This window comes from Brachionichthys hirsutus, chromosome 4 (assembly GCF_040956055.1).
Source record: "Brachionichthys hirsutus isolate HB-005 chromosome 4, CSIRO-AGI_Bhir_v1, whole genome shotgun sequence".
Classification (NCBI taxonomy): domain Eukaryota; kingdom Metazoa; phylum Chordata; class Actinopteri; order Lophiiformes; family Brachionichthyidae; genus Brachionichthys; species Brachionichthys hirsutus.
Window position 1 is genome coordinate 15590373 of NC_090900.1, and position 22073 is coordinate 15612445.

At 48.9% G+C, this 22073-nt stretch overlaps 2 protein-coding genes across 2 annotated transcripts; both read right to left on the reverse strand.

The window, feature by feature from the left end:
• Positions 1–40: 40 nt before the first annotated feature.
• On the reverse strand, positions 41–13919 carry adam9a (ADAM metallopeptidase domain 9a). Its single transcript, XM_068760901.1, has 24 exons — positions 13535–13919; positions 11905–12005; positions 11027–11085; positions 9855–9933; positions 9132–9208; positions 7388–7592; positions 7227–7292; positions 7071–7142; positions 6825–6994; positions 6670–6751; positions 6062–6189; positions 5772–5943; positions 5586–5678; positions 5113–5217; positions 4925–5015; positions 4624–4729; positions 4140–4323; positions 3978–4058; positions 3561–3666; positions 3335–3482; positions 3157–3259; positions 2663–2692; positions 2556–2614; positions 41–2158 (listed from the first exon to the last, which is right to left on the reverse strand). Exons 1-24 carry the CDS (start codon positions 13605–13607, stop codon positions 2089–2091), a joined length of 2460 nt encoding a protein of 819 aa, XP_068617002.1. The 5' UTR covers positions 13608–13919; the 3' UTR covers positions 41–2088.
• Positions 13920–16482: 2563 nt separating this feature from the next.
• Positions 16483–21642, reverse strand: ercc6l (excision repair cross-complementation group 6-like). Its single transcript, XM_068738457.1, has 3 exons — positions 21587–21642; positions 20751–20795; positions 16483–20080 (listed from the first exon to the last, which is right to left on the reverse strand). The coding sequence occupies exons 1-3, from the start codon at positions 21640–21642 to the stop codon at positions 16483–16485; spliced, it is 3699 nt and encodes a 1232-aa protein (XP_068594558.1).
• Between the last annotated feature and the right edge of the window lie 431 nt (positions 21643–22073).

Here is a 22073-nt window from a genome sequence, read left to right on the forward strand (position 1 = left end):
GTTTCCACATCACAGCAGTATTTAATAATAGAAAAAAAAATCAGCTAAAATGTTTTTATTACCACAGATATAACATGTTTGCGTTTGCAAAAACATCAACCTACAAAATCACTGATTAGAAAAAAAAAGGGTGATGAGACTCTCTGCGTTGCCATGGTGACAGTCTTCATAGGAAAACCAGACACCTATTGATCAAATCACAACAGCATAATCAGCGGATTTGTTCGAATGATTTGCCCCGATGCCGACCTCTCTACCTTAAAGTCTAAACTCGGGACTATAAAATCCCACAAATGTGTTTCCTGTCATACAAACGGCTGGTTGGACACCGATGAGACATTCAAACCCTGACCAAGAATCAGCCGGGTGTGTCTGTTAAAGTATGACCCAGTTAGAAGGTCAGCTGATTGCAGAAGCAAAGGAAGTCAACGTTTTGTGGCGTACCGTGAAATCGGCAGCAGAAGCCCGTTTTCATTTTTCCTGATTTCCCAGTTTGGGATGAGTAAAGTAAATACGGTATAGTTTCAGGAATTAAATTCTCTAAGAGGCATTGGTTAACTTTTTGGCATAAAAAAAAAAAAAGATTACATTGCACAGAACTAGCCTTGCGAGTTACTTATATTACTTATAAATCAGTGTTCACAAAAGTTCCTGTGCAAAAAACACCCCGCAAATTAAAAATCCCCTCAAGCAGTTTAAAAAACAAAACCATCGTTACACAGCTCAAGTTCATGAACGAAGCTAATCATCGGTTAGCAGCAGGTGAAGCCAATCAGACGGAGACACAAACCAAACGGTCCTGGTTTCAACGACTGGGCCTGGGGGGACACCAGGGAACCCCCGTCCCGTGCTGACTGGGCCTGGGGGGGGGGCACCAGGGAACCCCGTGCATCACGAGGCCCGTTCCGCACACAGCCGACCTCGCTCATACGCAGTCAAGAGGAGTTGCTGATGTGCCAGAGGACTGGTGGACAGTGGAGGCGGAGCGACCGCCAGGTGAGAACCACACACCGGCCAATGAGTGAAGACCGGTGACTGATCAATGCTCCGGCTGAGACACGCCTGATTGGTTTCACCCACGTTTAAACCGGATGCAGCCTCAATGAACCCGATCGGACCCTTAGTTTTCCACAGGAGATATTTAAAGTCACAGGTACCCATTTTAGGGTGTGTCTAAGGGGGGGCGGGGCTTCTGTGAGGTGAAACTAAAAATGGCGTGATCTTCAATTCCCTGCAGAAACATCAGTGAGTGCAAACATTGACGTACCGACACAGAGCCAGAGGAACTCCGCACTCACGCCGTTGCATAAAGTGATTTTACAATTTCTGGAGAGGACGGCAGGCTAACAGGCGATTGAAACCAAGCGCACCCGCAGCGGCAGGCAGGCAGGGGTGCGTTGCATTCCTATGACGGTGCTGATCGGCGGGGATCAGAAAGAACAGAGCTGTCTGCAAACCAGCCAATCAGAGCGAAGCGCCGATAAATATATGTGGACCGATCAATAACTAAAAAGTAACAGAACAGACACTCAGCAGTTATGAATGATCAGTTTCGCATCATCACTATTGGAAATTGAACAGTTCAAGCTAATTAGCTCGATGCTAACAACCATCATTTCAGAAAAAAAAATTGGTTTCATCTGAAATGAAACATTTAGCAAGAGGAACTTTTATCTAATTTGGCACCGCAGTGGAATCCGTCATTCAGAAGGTCCGACAAGATGGCGGCAACGTCTCCAAAGTGCTTGAAGGTTTCCAGAAGCACACCAAGTTTGGTTCTGCTTTAGACCTCCGAAAACCTGTTTGTTAAAAATGTAATCTAATTATTACTAACCACTAATCTGATTGGCTGGTTTGCTAACAGACCAGACAGGGAGGAAGGAAGTGGAGAAGCATTTCTGTTCATTAACCATACGTCCCTGTTTGTTCTGGTAAATTCCCAGTCCAGCCAGTCTGGGTCCGGTTTGTAGTCCAGCTCGGGCAGATTTTCAGGGTCTGTCCGACATTTTAGGCTCCAGAAACGTTCGCTGTTGCTAGGTAACCAGCCACTCGTGGAGGAGGAGAAAAGGCGTAGAATCCTCTGATAGGTTAAACGGGTGGTGCGGGGGCGGGTCTTTGAGGCATGAGAGGCTGTGACGAAGTCCAAGGCTTTGGCTTCCTGTGGGAGACATAAAGAAGTTTTATTTTTCTACTTATGAGAAATAAAGAAAATGCAGCTACTTTTGACAGATTTAATATTTATTTTTGTTCGTTTACAAATTCTACAATCAGCTGATTAAGGATTAGCTTCAACCTCCGGAGGTCAGGTCAATTTAAGATCATTAACGTCGGTTCTGTTGGGTTCTGCCAGCTTCCAGATCTAGTTTGTTTATGTTGAGCTTTTAATTTAGCATCTCTGGCCAGTTAGCTTAGCGTTAGCCTCTGCTTGTGCTTGCGACAGCTCAGGCGTGAACTCCTCCTGAGCTAGATTCAGCAGAGGTCGCCGGACAGAGACGACCTCGTGCCGCGTGTCGGTGTCGCCGGAGGCTGCGCCGCGAACAGCGAGTGGTTCTTACAGAGGAGGAGGAGGAGGCCGCGCAGCGTAGGAGGAAGCCGTCCTGCTGGTCTCCACCACCTGCTCACACACAAACAGAGAAGACGGGTGGGCTGGACAGGGTTTTACCTCCCGGGGGGGCAGGAGCTGGGCGTGGCGCTTCGCAGGGAGACAGAGGGGAGGATGTTAGGGCACCGACTAACCGACATTAATCAATCACCAATCACTTTGATCGGTTAACCATGCGTGCAGGGAGCCAACTCCCCGAAGAAATTGTCGCTTGCTCTGTGAATTCACGCTAAATATGCAGTACGCACTTTCCGCCACTAGGGGGGGGGGGGTCTTACAAACACGACAACAGATGGGATGACTGAGTGAAGCGGCAGGAGACGCAGCGCAGGGAGACCTTCTGCCAACCAACGGGAGTGAAACCACCTTTAACGGTTACTGGACGTTCGGCTCGTCGCCATAGCAACCCAACCTCCTCCACGTCACCCTGTCCTCTCATGTCCTCCCTCACTACGTCCATGTCTCTTCTCCTGGCTCGTCCTCTAGCCCTGTCCTTTGCATCGTTTTGGTTTTGTGAGTTTAATCCGAAACACGCTCGCGTTCCGCGGACTCACCCCGTCTCTGACGATGTTCTTGGCGTTGCCCCGGACAACAGATGGCGGCTCCTCCCTGGGAGGCGGTCCCCTGCTGGGTTTGGCTGCGGCTGCCCCGTCAGCCCTGAAGACAGAAAGGGACGACGGCTCAGCGCGTGGGCCGGCGCGGTCCGAGGCGAGGCCGCACGCCGACGCTCACCGGTACCCCCGCGACCTCGTCCCGCCGCTCAGCCCAAGTCGCCGCAGCAGCTCGTCCCGACGCAGGAAGACGAACGCCCCGGCAGCGAGCAGGGGAAGTACGAAGAAGAAGAAGACCAGCAGGCCGTCTCTGACGGACGTGTCTTTATCTGAGGGGGGGACAGACAGTGGACGTTACACCTCAGCTTCAGCCCGGTCGCACTCCGGATGGCGGCCGATGGATGTACCGTTCCACGTGGGTCCGCTGTCCACGCTGCCGCCGTAGCCTTGGGCCTCACAGAGCGGCGCCGCCCAGCCGTCGTCACAGTGACAGTTCCTGTTGCTGTTACACACCTGAGAGACAGACAGATGGACAGGTTAGCGTGAGGGGAGGGGCTACACCTGAGAGACAGACAGATGGACAGGTTAGTGTGAGGGGAGGGGCTACACCAGACAGACAGGCAGATGGACAGGTTAGTGAGGGGAGGGGCTACACCAGACAGACAGGCAGATGGGCAGGTTAGTGAGGGGAGGGGCTACACCTGAGAGACAGACAGATGGGCAGGTTAGTGTGAGGGGAGGGGCTACACCCGACAGACAGACAGGCAGATGGACAGGTTAGTGAGGGGAGGGGCTACACCTGACAGACGGGCGCTGCGTCTCACCCCGTGTCCGTGACATTTCTTCTCCACGTCACAGTCGTAGTTCAGGATGTCAGCGCTGCGACATTCGAAGTTCATACAGACCTGGAAAGCACAGAAGAAGAGACATCGTCTCCATACTCTTCGTCCTGTCCTCCTCTTCTCCCCTCTCATTCACGTCCTCACCTTGTCGTCTCCACATTTGGTCCCTTCGTTCACCATTCCGGGATCGGGGACGTCGGATCCCAGCAGGAAGTCGACTCCGTAACATTTCGCTCCGGCGAGCGGCGTGCTGATGATGGACGGTTCGATGCCGAACACCGTCACCGCCTGGACGTTGGAGCACTGCAGCTTCCCACACATAGCGTTTCTATGGCGATGGAGAGACAGGGTCATGTGACCTCATGAAATTTGGAATCGGAAGAGACTGAGACACAAAAACAAGTCTGGAGGACAAAGTCCGTCCAGAAAGAAATCATCTTAACACCAAAAGACAATAGCGCCACCAGTCTGTAGCGATCACACCCTGGTTGACGTCCCCACAGCCGTGTGGACAGGCCTGCAGAGAGGCTTCACGTGACTGGTGTTCCTCAGGGAGCAGTATTGGGTCCCGTGTTGTTTCACTAGTAAGTAAATCTCTGCTGGTGACACACTCAAGTGTGCGTTTTACCTGCTCTCACACTTCCTGTAGCCGTAGTTGTGGTAACCACAGTTGCCGAAGCGATCGCCTTTACTGTTCACGTCTTTAAAACAGATATCAGGAGCCGCTTTCGCCTCTGAGGAGGAGGAGGAGGAGGAGGAAGAGGAGGAGAGGTGGGGCAGAGCACAGAGTCGCTTTAACGACAATGGGACATAAATTCACCAAATATTTGTTCAACAGTTTGTTCAGAGTATCGGTTAAATCAGCCTGGTTCGTGTCGCGTTAATGAACTATCCGGTATTTGCTCTCCTGTATTTATGGAAGTACGTACTGGACCCAAATATGGCCCGACACTGCCCGTCGTAGTACCGACACTTCCCGTTGTAACAGTAGGCCCGTCGGCTCCTGCAGGGCTGCCCGTTCTGAAACACACGAAGAAGAGTTGAAGGAGAAGATCACCGTGAGACGCCACCTGCTGGCGTCTCACTCTACCTGCAGACGGACAGGTAAACGTCTCACCTGGACGAAGACGTCGCTCTGACAGAAGGACGAGGAGCCGTTACAGTACTCGGGTAGATCGCACTCATCTGTACTGGAGCGACACACCGTTCCGCCCGGCAGGTACTACACACGCACACACACACATGCGCACGCACACACACACACACACACACAGTTTCTAAAGGCACAAACATTTCTGGAGCTTCACAATAAACACCTGAAGACGACGGAGAACAGCTGAGGCTTGCAGTATATTTCCTTTAAATTCGAAAAAGAGACACAGAACACTAACAAAGAACACCAAAGAAGTGCTTTTACTTTGAAAATATCCACATAGAACTGACTTCCTGCTCAATGTCAATGCATTCAACTTCCATTGGCCAGAGTTTCAGTGTCAGAAAGGAGAAGGCTAACGTATTAGCTGTGGCTGTCAGCATGTCGCCTTACACTGAAGGTAAACCCCAGTGGGGGGGGGGGGGGGGGGGGGTCACCTGACAGCGGGAGCAGCACTCTCCATAAGCACACTGAGCGCCGGGCTTCAGTCTGCACGTCTTATATTCGCAGCAGGGGTCGCCGTCGCACTCCTGAAACGCAGACGCTGCCGTTTAACACAGCCAGGGGGCTACAATGCTAACGGGAGCTAACGGCTAATTCAGCAGCGAACAATCAAATAAAACCTTCTGCGATCCGCAGTCACACTCCTCGCCCACGTCCACCAGTCTGTTCCCACAGTAGGGGGCGCTGTAGGCCTCATCGGGCCGCGGGACGTTCAGGAGACACGTCCCCCCGGTCGACAGGATCATCTTCTCAAAGTCGTCGGCGCTACAGCTGCTGAAGTTTCTGGAGCCTCTGCGAGGAGGAGAAACGAGACGAAGAGGAGGCGTTGGGCTCTTTGCGTGCGCGCGTGTGCGTGCGTGTGCGTGTGCGTGCGTGTGCGTGCGTGTGCGTGCGTGCGTGCGCGTCGTACGTGGCTCCAGAGTTCATGACGCAGGCGTCGCAGTTGCAGGAACGCCCGTCGTCGTGGTTCATCCCGAGATTGTGACCGAGTTCGTGAGCCACGATGGAGGCGACGGCGGGAACGTTGCTGCTGGTGAACTGGAGGGAGACACACAAGCGCGTCGTCACTCCGGCGCAGACCAACACCAGAACGCGGGCTCAGTCCGGCCCAACCGGGGCCGCGGTTCTGGTCGTTTACGGCGAACAAGCAGGGGCTCAGTCCGGCCCAACCGGGGCCGCGGTTCTGGTCGTTTACGGTTCTGGTCGTTTACGGCGAACAAGCAGGTTTTCTCGTCGTCGGAGGAGGAAGGTGCAGATAAAACGTGAACCACACGGGGAGAAGGGATGGAACTTTACAAATCAGGCTTTCAGCTCTAAAAGCGCTTCATTAAGGACACAGTCCAGGTGCATCATGGGAAACGTAGGATCCAGTCTGATCCAGAAAAGGTCTGTTCAATAAGTGGGTCAAGAAGCAGCGGGGGCTGAATTATTGCCCTTTTAAACTGTACTTGAACGCAGCAGGAGTTTGTAAACAGACGGCCGAGCCAGCCAATGAGGAGAGAGAGTGAAGCTTCGTACCGCATTGATCCCGGCGCCGTGGCTTCTGGAGCACACGGTGGAGACGAAGGCCATCCCTGCTGTCGCCCCGAAACCCTTCTTCCTGAAACGACATCGTCATCATCGTCATCGTCTTATAATATTACTCCTGACATTACTGCGGTACTTCTACTGACAGAATGAGTTGTGCTGAGTCATGTCTTCGTCGGGAGACCAGCTCTCTCTCTCTCCACTGGGTGAAGCGACTCAGCACCTCTCCGGCTCCTCCTTCGGTGCTGATCAGGTTCTGCTGGGTCCAGATCTCCAGCCCAACCAGGACCACCCGAATGTTCAGCTGCAGGTAGATCTGAACGCAGGGCGCCCGGCGTTAACACTTGTACCTCAGCGGTGCCGGTACTTCGTGTACACGTTTGTGTACTTACGCTGTCGACGAAGTTGGCCAAGTGGACCATCTCGTCCCGCACGGCCGTCTCATTCCTGTTCAAGTAATTATACTGAAGCAAAACAAAAAGTCAGTTTGAGACATGAATGACAGAAATGTGTGTGTGTGTGTGTGTGTGTGTGTGTGTGTGTGTTACCCGTTCGTTGTCGACCACCAGCAGCAGCTCCACGTAGTGAGTCTGATGAAGAATCGCACGTTTCATCTGAAACACAGAAGCAGTCAGGCCATGTTGGGTGACTGCGTGTGTGTGTGTGTGTGTGCGTGTGTGTGCGTGCGCGTGTGTGTGTGTGGACCCACTCTGTTGTGCTGTCTGCGATGGATTTCCTCAGGCTTGTGCTGAGCGCGCTCCGTGGCGTTGTTGCGGTGACGCTCTTCGTCGTGAGGCGTTCCACATCCCAGGGGCTGTGATGTCACATCCTGGAGGCGGTACACCAGGTGCTGGTCGGGGACAGAGTCCGACGGCTCGATACCGTAGCTGTTGTCAGTGAGATGTAGAACTCCTCTGAGGAGAGTCAGAGTGTGACATCACAGGTCACATGGTTTGACCTGCAAGGTCCAAGGGCGCAAACTGCAGCGCTAGTTTCAGTGTCTAACTGATTGTTTCACTGTGTGAACCTGGACTTGTGTGTGGGACCTTCAGGATGTGTACGAGAGCAGAATTTTCAGACACACCTGGCCCTTAAAGTGATGCGCTGCCATAAAAGGGGGTGACATTGAGGTGCTACACACTGAGGAGCGAAGGAACAGACATTTACAGGCGTGTGTGTGTGTGTGCGTGTGTGTGTGTGTGTGCGTGCGTGCGCATGTGTGTGCGTGCGTGTGTGAGACATTCATCTCAGTAATTAGTGAGAAATCACACTGAGTGAAACAGCAGGGCTGACACACACACACACACACACACACACACACACACACACAGCCATCTGTAAGGGAACATAAATAGTAATTTTGTCCTTCAGAGAGGTGAGTGTGCATAAAGCGTGTATAAAGCGTGCATAAAGCGTGTATAACCCGTGTATAACTCGTGTATAAAGCGTGTATAAAGCGTGTATAAAGCGTGCATAAAGCGTGCATAAAGCGTGCATAAAGCGTGCATAAAGCGTACATAAAGCGTGCATAAAGCGTGTATAAAGCATGTATAAAGCGTGCATAAAGCGTGTATAAAGCGTGCATAAAGCGTGTATAAAGCGTGCATAAAGCGTGTATAAAGCGTGCATAAAGCGTGCATAAAGCGTGCATAAAGCGTGTATAAAGCGTGCATAAAGCGTGTATAAAGCGTGTATAAAGCATGTATAAAGCGTGCATAAAGCGTGCATAAAGCGTGCATAAAGCGTACATAAAGCGTGCATAAAGCGTGCATAAAGCGTGCATAAAGCGTGCATAAAGCGTGCATAAAGCATGTATAAAGCGTGCATAAAGCGTGTATAAAGCGTGCATAAAGCGTGTATAAAGCGTGCATAAAGCGTGTATAAAGCGTGCATAAAGCGTGCATAAAGCGTGCATAAAGCGTGCATAAAGCGTGCATAAAGCGTGCATAAAGCGTGCATAAAGCGTGCATAAAGCGTGCATAAAGCGTGTATAAAGCATGTATAAAGCGTGCATAAAGCGTGCATAAAGCGTGCATAAAGCGTGTATAAAGCGTGTATAAAGCGTGCATAAAGCGTGCATAAAGCGTGTATAAAGCGTGTATAAAGCGTGTATAAAGCGTGTATAAAGCGTGCATAAAGCGTGCATAAAGCGTGTATAACGCGTGTATAACGCGTGTATAAAGCGTGTATAAAGCGTGTATAACGTGTGTATAAAGCGTGTATAAAGCGGCTGTGCCTCCTGGTTTGGCTCCAGTGTGAAGAAACCTTCATGCTGCAGCCTGCAGCCACATTTTAAACGTTTTAAACGGCGTGTTTTTCAGCTTTAGTTACCGTTTTTCCACCGGGATTCGAACGTGTGTGTGTGTGTGTCAGTGCGTGTGTGTGTGTGTGTGTGTCAGTGTGTGTGTGTGTGCGCGTGTGAGTGTGTGTGTGTGCGTCAGTGTGTGTGTTACCTGAGGCCGTTGCAGATGCTCATTGCGACGGAGGAACCCTTCATGTCCTGAACGAAGCCCTGATAGTGACAGTGGTTCTACGACAGAGTGAATTCAGGCTGTTCAGTGATTGATTGATGATTGATCTGATTGATCTGATTGGCTAGTGCTGCTTGCAATCATTAGTTGGATGTTCAGGTTGAGGCAGGAAGAACTGATGAGGATCTGAGTGAGGGTCTGAAGCCTGTAACGCCTTTGAGTGTAGTTCCATCCGCCCACCAGCAGGCGGCAGCATCGAGTAGTAAAATGATCTAAACCTCTAACAGTTGATCAAAAGTCAAATACCGGTTAAATGTTTGCTCTAATCAATAAAGCTAATACACGGTGGTGTCGAATGATTTTATCACAGTCTACCATTTATATAAAACACAAGACAAAGAACAAAACGCTGGAACTATCGGGAGTAACTCTGCTACACAGCCAGTAATCAGATGACATCACTTCCTGTCTGACTGCCAGGGATAATAAACACTTCCTGTGTCTGTCAGATAACACTGTTACGGCGTTAAAAGGCTCCTAAACTATCTTAATGCTAACGTTAGCATTTAGCCCCAAGTACGTCTCCATACTGCGTGACGGAGGAGAGTCCGGACGAAGAGCTCTGCTCCTCCTTCCTCTTCATCTTTGTCGTTCAGACATTTGAGGCTCCGATTGGTCAGTTTTACACGAGGACCCGCCTCTTACCTGTACAGGTGGCCTGGACGTGATGCGTGATCCGTCGTGACCGTAGGAGAACACGGTGAAGTCTGCGGGAAGCAGCAGCCTGAAAACACGACAGTGGACAAATAGTTCCTCGATCATCATCGTGTGAGATTAAAACTCTCTGAGCAGGAATAAATCCACACCTGGAACGCTCACCTGAGGGAAACGGAACGCAGCGCACGCTTCCGTTTCATTAAAGCCATTTTAAACCTCCTATTTTAATTGCTGTATTTGAGTTTTGGGGACAGAACCCTCGTCCTGTGGACACCAACAGGCTCAAAGAAAGAACCGGGCAGATTCTACGGTGTTTGCGTCGCGTCCATCAGGGACATCCTGGGACATCCTGGGACACCTGGTGCTGGAGACACGTCCAAAGCTCCTTTTGTTTCATCTGAGACGCAAATAATATCGATTCATTTCCAGAAGTGGATCTTTAATCTCTTTCCTGATTGGTCCATGCTGGTCCGTCCCGCGTCTTCTAGTCGTCCTCCCTTGTCCTTCCTCCCCGTGACGAACCCGCCGCTGTGGCTGGTCGTCCTCCGAGTTATTGATATGGAAACATCTAATCTAATTTAACTTTTACAAACTGTTTTTTTGTTTGTTTTGTGCGTCTACGTTTTTTACCAAAAACACGACCTTAAAAAATAAATATCCTTCATATATGTATGATGTTTGAGGTAAGGCATCAACCTGATCAACATGTTCGTCGCCGTACCATTTGTGGAGCTTCGCAGCAAAACAGACGAGAATATACACAGAATATACACATACTATAACATAAACCGCTTCTACGGAGTATTTACACCCTGTACATTCTGCAGCCTCTGAATACTTTGGCGCCCACGCCCTCTGAGGATGACGATGCTTGACGCTAACTCGCTACTCGCTACCTGGAAGTTACGTCCACACAGACGCTGGAATTGTTCACACGTGTCCTCACTTGTCCCCCCCCTCAGACAGGTTGGACGTTCACGCGGCAGAATCAGAGGCTGTAAGTAATATTGGGTTGAAGCGTACCGCCGCTTCCTTCAGCTTCCGCTGGTCAGTCCGACATCGGAGCGAATAAATTAAATATAGAATCAGCATTTTATGATGCAGATTAAAACAATTCGGACACACGACACCGCAAAAACACGGGACGCATCACAACTTACTCATTTCTCTGCAGATGGACGACGAGATCATTTCCATCCACGCTGATGATGTAAGAGACCTGGAGAGAGAGAGAGAGAGCGAGAGACACACAGAGAGAGAGAGAGTGAGAGACAGCGAGTCAGAGAGAGACACACACAGAGAGAGAGAGAGAGTGAGAGACACAGCGAGTCAGAGAGAGACACACACACAGAGAGAGACAGAGACAGAGAGAGAGATGGAAATATTTGTGGCTGATTTTGCGCCTCCTAACTGGCCGTTGGCAGTTTTTTTTATCATAGTTTTAATTATATCCAACGAGCCAATCAGCTACAAGATGATGTCATAAAGTTTGCATTTAAATTTCCATGGAGGACTCCGCTCTACACGAACGCCTGCTGGCCGCACACACGCTAGCGTTAGCTGCAGGCGTCCCCCAGGCGAACAGGCGGTTCTGGTCCAGCTGCGATCTGGACTTCTGCTGCGGGTGTGAACAGGAACTATAAGAGGCAGAGCATCAGAGAGCTCTGCCAACGAGAAACGAAATTCCAAGGTCACCTGAGCCCCTGACTCACCTGGCAGACACCTACCCTGTGTGTGTGTGTGTGTGTGTGTGCGTGCTACCAGCAGGAATGTGATTACTGTGACACACACACACACACACACACACACACACACACACACACACACAGTTTGAAGCGAATCAGAACAGGAAGTCAGCGAACTACAGCGCCTCTGTCCTCCCAAACTAAAGAGATGCTGACACAGCGGGGGGCGGAGCCAGGTCACACGGAGAGGAAGTGGACCTGATTGGTCAGCTCTTCCCACCATGAGCTGACTTTCCTGAAGGTCAAAGGTCACACAGAGAATAATTTAAACCAGAGGCAAGGCTACCTCCTACCTGATTGGCGAGTCTTCCGCCCGCGTCCCGCCTCAGCCTGCCTCCTATTGGTCGAGGGACGGTCAGCTGATAGGCCGAGAGATGCTGCGTTTGCTGCGACTCTGTAAGAAGAAGCGCCGGAACGAATGAGCCAAACTGACCGGCAGCTTCAAACAGAAGTACTCGAGTAAAAGTACACAGTTACGTTCCACCATTAGAACTACGTTGTCTTCACACACCCGTCATCGTAACCATGACGACAGCACACACTGATGGTGCGTTCAAAGCCATGTGCCCACTTCAGGTGAGCCAATCAGGAGCCAGGTGTGTGGTCGAGTCGCTTCCTAGTTCACTAACAACCTCCTCGTGACGGGGACGCCGCCGCCGTGTGTGTGCTGCTGGGCGACGGACACGCCGAAAGCCCCCGTCATCATGACGACGGCCACGCCGAAAGCCCCCGTCGTCATGACGAGCCAGATCATAGATCATCAGTTTCCTCGACGCAGAATCACGAGAAGAACGCCGGCCTGGACTTCTCTCAGCGAGAATCCGAGCAGAGTGAGTCATCATTCAGGGAAAGCTGCTGCCAACTGTGTGTGTGCATGTGTGTGTGTGCGTGTGTGTGTGTGTGCGTGTGTGTGCGTGTGCACACCCGTCTACAGTGCTGGTTCCTGTAAATGTGATCCCTCAGATTCATAAAAACTCTGGATGTTTGTGTCTCAACCCACTGCTAAAAGTTAACACACACACACACACACTCTCTCTCTCTCACGCACACACGCACACACACACACACTCTCTCTCTCACGCTCATGCACACTCTCACACACACACACACTCTCTCTCTCTCTCTCTCTCCCGCATTCAGGACTAGAACCGGGTTTGTGCTGCGTTCAGGACTAGAACCGGGTTTGTGCTGCGTTCAGGACTAGAACCGGGTTTGTGCTGCGTTCAGGACTAGAACCGGGTTTGTGCTGCGTTCAGGACTAGAACCGGGTTTGTGCTGCGTTCAGGACTAGAACCGGGTTTGTGCTGCGTTCAGGACTCATCCAGGTTAAAGTTAAATGAATGCACGGTTGGGTTGGATCATTTTTGGGGGATTCTGACATTTTATAAACACATTTTGCAGGTTTAATGTTTTCACGACGACGACGGTAAACAAAATCGATCTAGAGGGAAACACTGTTCCATCAGAAATACACAAATACACTCAGAACTATCGGCACAGAAATAGTTATTAACCTAAATGTTCTGTAAAATTAAAGCATTTTGAACCGAAACAAACCGGAAGCAACAGAAATCATTATCGTTAAATGAAAGAGGATCAGATCTCATCCACCTTGTCCTCAGGTAACTGCCCTGCGTCTTGACTGTCAGGCGTTCTTACCTCATCGCATTATGCCCCGACTCTTGACTGACAGGGGAACATTTCTTATTCCAAATGACCATCAGGAAAAAACAACAACAGGTTAAATATTTCAGTGTTTTACAGAGGCGAGAAAATCAGAAAGGAAACGGAGTGAAATCAATTTCACAGTTCAATACTCAGTAGTAGGATGTCTTGGATGCAGTACTATCCAGCGCTGTCACTTCTTACAGTGCAGTATTACACGCGTAGAAGTTTGCAGTACTGTGTATTGGAGTACTTCACCTCTGCAGTGCGAGTTTCCACCGAGCAGCAGCAGCAGGCAGCAGATCTCCAGCAGCTCGGCTCGTCCGCCCATCTCTTTCTTCTTCTTCTCTTTCTTCTTCCTCCTCTTCTTCTTCTTCTTCGGAAACTCACGTTAAACACCCCGCCCCGCCCTCCTCCGCTGCCTCCTCGGGTTCTCCGGCCGTTTCCCCCCGCAGAGCCTCATACTAAACGGCGGCGGCGGCGGGGGTCCTCCCCGTCCCAGCTGATGATCCGGTCACCGCGTCGGGCTCCGGTTAGCCGTTAGCTAGATTAGCTAAAGACAAACCGCGTCCTCCTCGCCGTTCAACCCGCGGATTCGACCCCGAACGGCCGCCCGGATGTTTCCTTTGACCGTCAACTCCGATCGAATCTGGGTAGAAGTGAGCGTCCTCTCCGTGAGGAGCGAACATGAACTGGCTGGAACGTAAACGAGGCGTAAGCGAGCGTGACTGTTCACTACTTCCGGTGCGGCTCTTCAGAATAAGAGTCATCGTGTGACGAGCCACTCCCTTTGCTGATTTGTAAAGTGGATATTTTTCTAGATGAATATTTTGTCGATGATGAGCGACCTTCAAAAGACCTTTGAATCGTCCTAACAAACTCAAATGTACGCAAAGATATATAAAATAAATACAAGCGCCAGTCATCAAAAACTTTAACCTCCATATTAACCATCGTACAAAATAAAACGAATTTAAAATCCATAGCATCAAATGGCACAAGTAGATAATGTTAGGGCATATACTCCATAGTAATATAGTGTGTCTGCATATAGTTGTGTGCTGGTGATGAGGATCAGAGCTTGACTTTGAGTTGTGATGAGTATTTTTATATAAAGTGATTTTGCTTCAAAGTTTATTCATGCCTCGTTGTTTCCTTTCCTGTTGTCTTATTTGTATCTTTTTATTTTTCATCTTAATTATATTTCTTGAATAGTTCCATCCATTGCATCTCTTACTATTGTTTTTTTTTACTAGTAACATCCTGTGTTCTGTTAACATCTCATTTTAGTATTCTAAAGTGCGGTTTAACGCCTCAACGTTTTGCTGTTTGCAGCGCTTTGAAGCGTGAAGATTTTCACACCTGTGAAACTTTTTATCTGCTAACAGACAGGAAACGTGACTTAAGAAAATACTTTTTTTAATGCGCTCAGAGATTAGACTATTATTAAATTATGTCTGATCCCTTTTAGTTGTCTTTAGTCTTTTTATTATTACATTTCTGCCTTTTTTAGTATCCTTCCATTCGCCTGTTACGGCACATACCTTTATTTTGAAATCAAACTAATGACACAGGAAGTCCTTGTATTTCATCTTATTTGACGTCATAAACTGACCAGCGAGAATAAAGACTGGACACCGCAGGCGCGTGTTCGTGAGGATTTTATTCAAACACGCGTTTCAATGCTCGACCCACAGCCGGAAATAGAAGTAAATATTTGAAACACTGAAAGCTGATTGGCTGAGATTTAATCCCATTAAAGAAGATTGTGATTAACATTAACATTAATAAATGTTCCCCACAATGTGAGATTTAAAATCAATTTAAACTCAAATAATACTTGAAACAAGATGTTTTAATTCACATTAGGACTGAACTATCGATTACTATCCAATTAGATTTTTATGACCATTAAGCTGACATTATAAATGCTCCTTAGATTCTAAAATCATTGCTACAAACTGAACCAATTTTGATTCCTTCAGGCGCCTCCTCCTCCTCCTCCTCCTCTCCACACAGGCTGATGGAGGCTGCCTAACAACCCGAAGGCGACGCATGTCTGAACAGGAAGTGCTTCTGTTGGAGTCGCCCGCGGCTTCAAACGTTACAGCTAACGATGACTAAGAACAGGACACGATGCGTCGCCACCTCTTCTGGCGAACGGACTGTCGGTTCTGCCGAGCAAGCTTGTGAAAGAAAACGAGATTAGAAATAGCTAAACAGTCTCATTTGACCATGTTTGGATCTCTGCAGATCCATCGGCCACGTGGATCGAGCATCCGGTCTGCTGAGCTTGGCTGAGCCGTGACCCGCTCCGCCGTTACGCTCGGAGATCGGATCAAGTATTTTACATTTAGCTCAGAAGACTAAAAGCATCAATTTATCTACTTTAGGGAACAGAATTACTTTTTCTAATTTTTAAAGTTTCCCAGAAATACATGACGGGTTCTGAGTAATCCATCAGTCATCGAATGACAGCGGTTAAAACATGAAGTAATGAATCCCGTAAATTAGGAAACTTCTGCAATCGTCTTACTATAGACGGAAAACTAAATCAGTCATTAAGGAACGAACTTCCAACGACCGTCTGTAAAAACACGCAGCAAGATGGACACGCGAGTCATAAAGGAGACATTTATTTTGAAACATTATTTAATGTAAAGATTCATCTACTGTAACCGTAGAACTTAGACATGCTTGTTACTGAGTTAAAGACTGAACTTTTATTCTGAAAAACCGTGATGTCATAACCAGATCACTTTAGTTTAACCCAGTGAACTCTCATTTAAACTTTTAATTATGTATTCTATTATCTATTTTTTTTATTACGTAATAGACTGAACAGATTTCTTTTCTTATAAAAACGAAAGAATCTTTGGGGACCAGTCGACCTCTAGCATCGATCGATTACAGTGGAATTACTTTTAGCGAGGTGTAATTTGCAGCTTCGGTACATTTTAACCATAACATAAATGTAATAAAATGATGTCCGATAAAGAGGTGAGGATATGAAACTGGGGAATTTGACAGCAGTAAAGATAAAAACATATTTAACAAACGGCTGCCTCACAGGAGGCGAGAGACACACTTTTTTTTTAAGTTACTCCTGCCCTTCGTCGATGCCAAACATCTTTGACGCCCCCCCCCCCTTTTAACCCCGTTTGTCCGCCCGTTTCAGGCTGTCCCGTCTTTCTTGTGGACGGCTGCTAACGTCTTTGACTCAGCTTGCGGTACAGTTGGATGGTCAGGAGCTGGATTTCCGGATCTCCGGGCTTGATGTCAATGGCTCTCAGGAAGTAGCCGAGGGCGTCGTCCAGCTTCCCTTTGCTGTAGAACTCCCTCCCTTTGCCGACCAGACAGTCGTAGCTCTCGGGCTCGATCCCGTCCTTGGCGCGGTTCGTCTTCGCTTCTACGTCGACCGTGCACTGATCCATTCGTTCGGAGGAGGCTAGCTCGGGGTCGCTGGTCGATTCTTCCAGGTCACTCATTAGCTCGTCTGCCGACTCCTCCTCCTCCTCCTCCTCGTCATCGTCCTCCTCCTCCTCCTCCTCCTCCTCCGTGTTTAACGTCTCTCCAACCGTCTCTTCCAGCTGGAGCTCGTCCGGCGTTGCACCAACGACGTCCTCCTCTTCAGTGTCATCAGAAGACGTCGCTGATATCTCTTCATCGTCATCTTCATCATCGTTCTCCACGTCATCGATGACGGATTGGACAAAGGACCGGCGTGAGGCCACAGAGCCGTTTCCTCCAATGCTCTTTCTTGACTGGATGAGGGCGGAGCCAGAAGGGACGCATTTAGGCGTGGAGGCACCGAGAACCTGGAAGGAGTTCTCAAGCTGACCATCATCATCACTATCATAAATAACTGCCGTCCTCTTCTTCTTGGCGGTTACAATGGATTCGTCCACCGAGTCATCCATTTCCGGCGTATGGACACCATTGATGCTTGTGCCGTTTTGAGACACTTTAAGCCGTCTCTCACAGAGGGACTTATTGACATCAAAAGAACCGTCCATCTGCAGCTGTGAGAGAAACTTCCTCTCCTCTGCCTCGGTCCCCTGATGATCCAGGACGTCCTTTTCCGACATGTCACTGTCCTCGAGCTGCAAGTCGAAGTTGCCTTCCAAGGATTCAAACCCGGTACCGATTCTGGACGGCGTGTCGGCTTTGAAACTTAAGCTGGATGCTTGCAAGACAGAAAGCCTTTTGTTTTGCAACGGAGGGGTGTGAGGATGTCCCACGTCCATGGCGGAGTAGTATTTTTCATCGTCATCATTGGCTGTGAGGCATGACTGGCTGCCGTCACCTCCGGCCTCTGACGCGGCTTCCAACACGTCTAAAGAATCCTGAAGCACCTCCTGCGGAGACGCCTCCGCTGCCTCCCCGTAGCTTCTCTCCTGGTCGGCCGACTGGTGGTTCATGTCCTCCCCGTCCTCTACAGCAGGTTGTCTTTCTGTCACACTGCCATCTGTAGTTAGATCAATAACTTGGTCACCGAGATCATCTTGGTTGTCCTCTTTTCCAGAATCAGATTGGGTCAAGTCCACCGCTATTGGGGATCCGCTGAAGTTCTCATCGTGTTGTACACTTGAAGGTTCTGGATTTCTTGCTCTTTTCTCATGAGATCTGTTCTGTCGGTTCTCTGTTGGCCGCCTGAGCCAAGCGGGTTCTGTGCTCGATGCCATGCTCTCTGCTAACTGCATGTGCAACACTGACTCTGCCTTCATCAGCTCCTGGGCCTTCTGGACCCTCCCTTCAACGTACTGGTCCTCCTGTTGCTCCTCTGGGTCATGGTTGGCGTCGAGGGAAAACATGAGGTCGTGGTCAGAGATTCCAAACATTTCCATTCCATGGAGGTGGGCGATGTGCTCGTCCAGTTCCGGGTCTGTCTGCCGGCTTCTGGAGTGCATTGACTGGAGCTGCAGCTGAGTGGACGAGGACCGTGTGTCCTCCAGAGTGAAGAGTTCCCTCAGCTCCTGTTTGCTGAAGTACCGGAAAGGGTTCTTTTTGTCCCCGGTATTCTGTCTGATGAGGGAGTCCTTGAAGACCTGCCGCCTGTAGATCTTTTCCTCCACTGTGCCACAGGTGATCAGCCTATAGATTACAACGTTCTCAGTCTGGCCAATGCGGTACGCCCTGTCCACAGCCTGGGCGTCTGTTGCTGGGTTCCAGCTTGGATCGTAAATCACCACCCTGTTCGCCGCCGTCAAGGTGATGCCAACTCCTCCGACCTGGGTGGTAAGCAGGAAGACGGAGTAACGGTTGTCCGTCTGGAACAAAGAGATTCGCCTCTCTCTTTCTGCGATCTGTGTTATTGTGCCATCCAGTCTCATGACCTTGAAGCCTCTGTTTCCCAGGATGCGTTCAATTATGTCAAGAACTTTTCGGTAATGAGCAAAGACGAGGGTCCGGTGGCCTTCCTGCCTGAGCCTTTCAAGAAGCGCGAAGAGAAAGACTAGTTTCCCAGACTCGGATATCAAGGAGTCATCGGGAACGTTAGCAATGCTGTGACCTGTATCCATCTCCAAGTCGTCACTCTGCTGACTCTCAGATGAAGTTTCTTCCAAGCCCAACTTGGCTATGGCTGCAGCAGACAGCAGCCTTGGGTGGTCGCAGAGCTTTTTCAGAATGTTCAACTGGGCCAGTGGGGATCTGGAGGTCATGAGCAGCTCCTGGATCTGATCTAGTGAAAGAAACTGCCTGTATATGTCTTCTTGTACAGAACTCAGGTAAGTCCAGACAATCAGATCATTCTTTCTTGTCATTTTGGGCATGACTGCACCAGACCCGTTTGGACGATTAGGAGCGTGGCTATTGTTGTGGTCCGAATCGTCCTCTTTGCATGGATACGTGTTGCATCTTTGGTTTTTCTGCACTTCTGATTTTGTTCTGCGGAAGAAGTGGGGCTTTATCATGGCCATGAGGTTTTCAGACATCCGTGACCCAAGAACTCTTTCCCCTGGGGTGGCATCCTTCTCTCTGGCACGGGTGATGGGGTTCTCATACTCTGATTTGAATGTTTTAGCTGTGCCAAGGAGAGTCCCTTGGCAAGCAAAGTCAAAGAGGGCCCACATTTCTCTCAGGTTGTTCTGAACTGGCGTACCCGTGAGGAGAACGCGGTTTTTCGAAGGTATGGCATAGGCACTTTTGGCCGTTTTGGTTGTTGTGGATTTGATCTTATGCGCCTCATCCAGGATCATGTAGTCCCACGTGAACTCTTTGTCTCGGAATGATGACAACTGCTGCCAGTTATTCATAAGCATTGTGTAGGTGGTGATTATTACACCGCCTCTATGCTGAACCTTTTCCAAATTCGTCGTCCTCTCCCTTTTATTGATTCCGTGAAACTCCTTGACCCTCATGCCAGGTGTCCACTTGGAAAACTCCTTCGTCCAGGTTGTGATGAGCGATGTTGGCATGACCAGGAGCGTGTGTTTAACCAGCTCATTATCGTACATCCCAGACAGAAACGAAATCACTTGGATGGTTTTGCCCAGGCCCATGTCGTCAGCCAAGATGCCACCTTTAAGGCCGTCTCTGTAGAGACTGTATAAGAAGGCCACTCCATTTCTCTGGTAGTCATACAGCTTGTCATATAAATCTTTGAAAAGCATCAAACCACTGCCGCTTACGTCAACAAAGTCTTCACTGTCCTCTGAGTCAACCTGAGAAATGAGTTCTTCTATTTTCTTAATCCTACTTTCAAGTTTTTGACTCTGCTGGATGTTGTACGCCAGCTTGAAGAGCTTCAACGCTTTTACCAAGTCCCCTTGTCTGGCAACATCTTTAGCAACTTGAATGTGCCTGCAAGGAGAAAAACGCTTGGAGATAAACGTCATCATGGCAGCTCAGATTATGTCACCACACCTACACTCAATGGTCCCTTGTCAGTCTGACCATCATAATGTGACTCTTGGACCACGGAAACCTGCCTCATAAATCTAGAATCATAGTCAGTAGTATGATTACAATTATTGAACTTTTACCTGAACATGATTCTGTACAGGTAGTCCGCTAATATTCCCCAATAAGATGCATTAGCTAAGCAATACCGCTAACCAATGTGAGCACGGTGACAAACTAGAAAGCAAAGAACAGCAAAATATTTTCCTCAGTATTAAAGGAACGACTGCCTGAAGGGGACACGAGCCGTGCAAGTGGACAGGCAGGACATGCGTCCTCCGTTAGCAGCCACGATTCTTACAAACTGGGTTTCATCCTCAAAGGCTAATCCTTGTTGATCCCAAGTCGCCCCGTGTTAGTGGCGTTGCAATCACTTCTGTGTTTGGCTTCTCTTTGCCCCTCGCCGAGTCCGACAGGCAGCCGAGGAGGAGCGACGACGCACACATGAGACTCGCTCTTTGTTTTACTGAATGATCACCATCATATTATAAACTGCAGGATCTTGCGAAACAGGTAATTAATTCAATCCCGCACCCCCCCCCCTCGAAAGAATTTCTGATGATTAATTTACCTGTGGTACTCTTCCGCCTTGCCATCTGTTTCCATGGACAACGACCTGCAGAGACAGTCAGGCGATCAATTTGTCTCACAGCTGCAGTCATTCAACACACAAGACGCATCAAACACACTGAAACAGGGACTCTCCTTAAATCTCTCAACAGAAGAGCAGCAGAACTGAAATGTGAGATTTAAAGACCGAATCTTTAGACACTAAATATTTTTGATAACATTTCATCCTCATCTCCGTCAGAGACGTCCGATCCACACTGAGCAGTGCGAACACTAACGTCACAACAAAGCAACACCTAAACAACAACCAACAGAAGGGGACCCACATCGATTCAGGGTTGGGTCAGAGGAACGCAAATGTTCAAGTCCCGGTAACAATCAATCATAATTTTTCAAAGAACAATATAGGGTCTGTTTTTTGTCACAATACAGACAAAAACACTTTCTGTGAAATGTTATGAAACACATTAAGATTGTTTTCTGAATTTATTTATTATACAGAATTAATACCAGGAACGCTTTTCCTCCAAAAGTCTGAGAACTAAATGAGAAACCGATAAAGAACGGCGGATGTATTACCTACAAACAGCCACCAGGGGGATTAGCTTTGTTTTTATCATTAGTTTGACTGACGATAGATGCTACATGCTAAGAACTTTGTGTTCTCAACATCGGTATTTTCTCATTGTCATAACGTTGTGAGGATGGTGGGATGATGGTGGGATTATAATCCCAACCTCACAACGTAAACCGGAAGCAGAAAGTCTGTCTTTTAGTGGATGTTAGCATTGATGATAACTGTTATCAACCGCGTCATTCAACGCTGATTTTACTTACTTTTCCAGCCTCTTGGAAACTTCCACTACGTCACCGTTGTGTTCAGGGACATCCATTTTGTTACACCAGTGTGGAGAACAGAACCCAAACTGGTCAAAGGCAGACACACCGGAAGCTGCTGCAGGATCCCGAACGAGAAGAAACACTTAACGCTGTATCGGTGTTTGAACCCATACACTTCCGACCCGCCATTTCCCCAGCCTATCAGAGAGGCCGTTGAAATGACGCTTGGAAGAGTTTCGTCCAATCGTAAACAGGGTTCTTACAGTAGGGCGGGATCTTAGAAACGCACAACCAATGAACGGCGTTGAGGAAGAACGAGTATCGTCGAGGAAATTACCGTAAATCAACGTGAAATAAATTTGACGGACAGTCAGTAGGTTCCCATAGTTACGTACTTTAGTTACAGACACAGTACCCGCCAGGATGAAAAAAAGTACGTTTCTTTAAGTATAAGTGTCCCCACCCTCGTATTAAGGTATAAAGT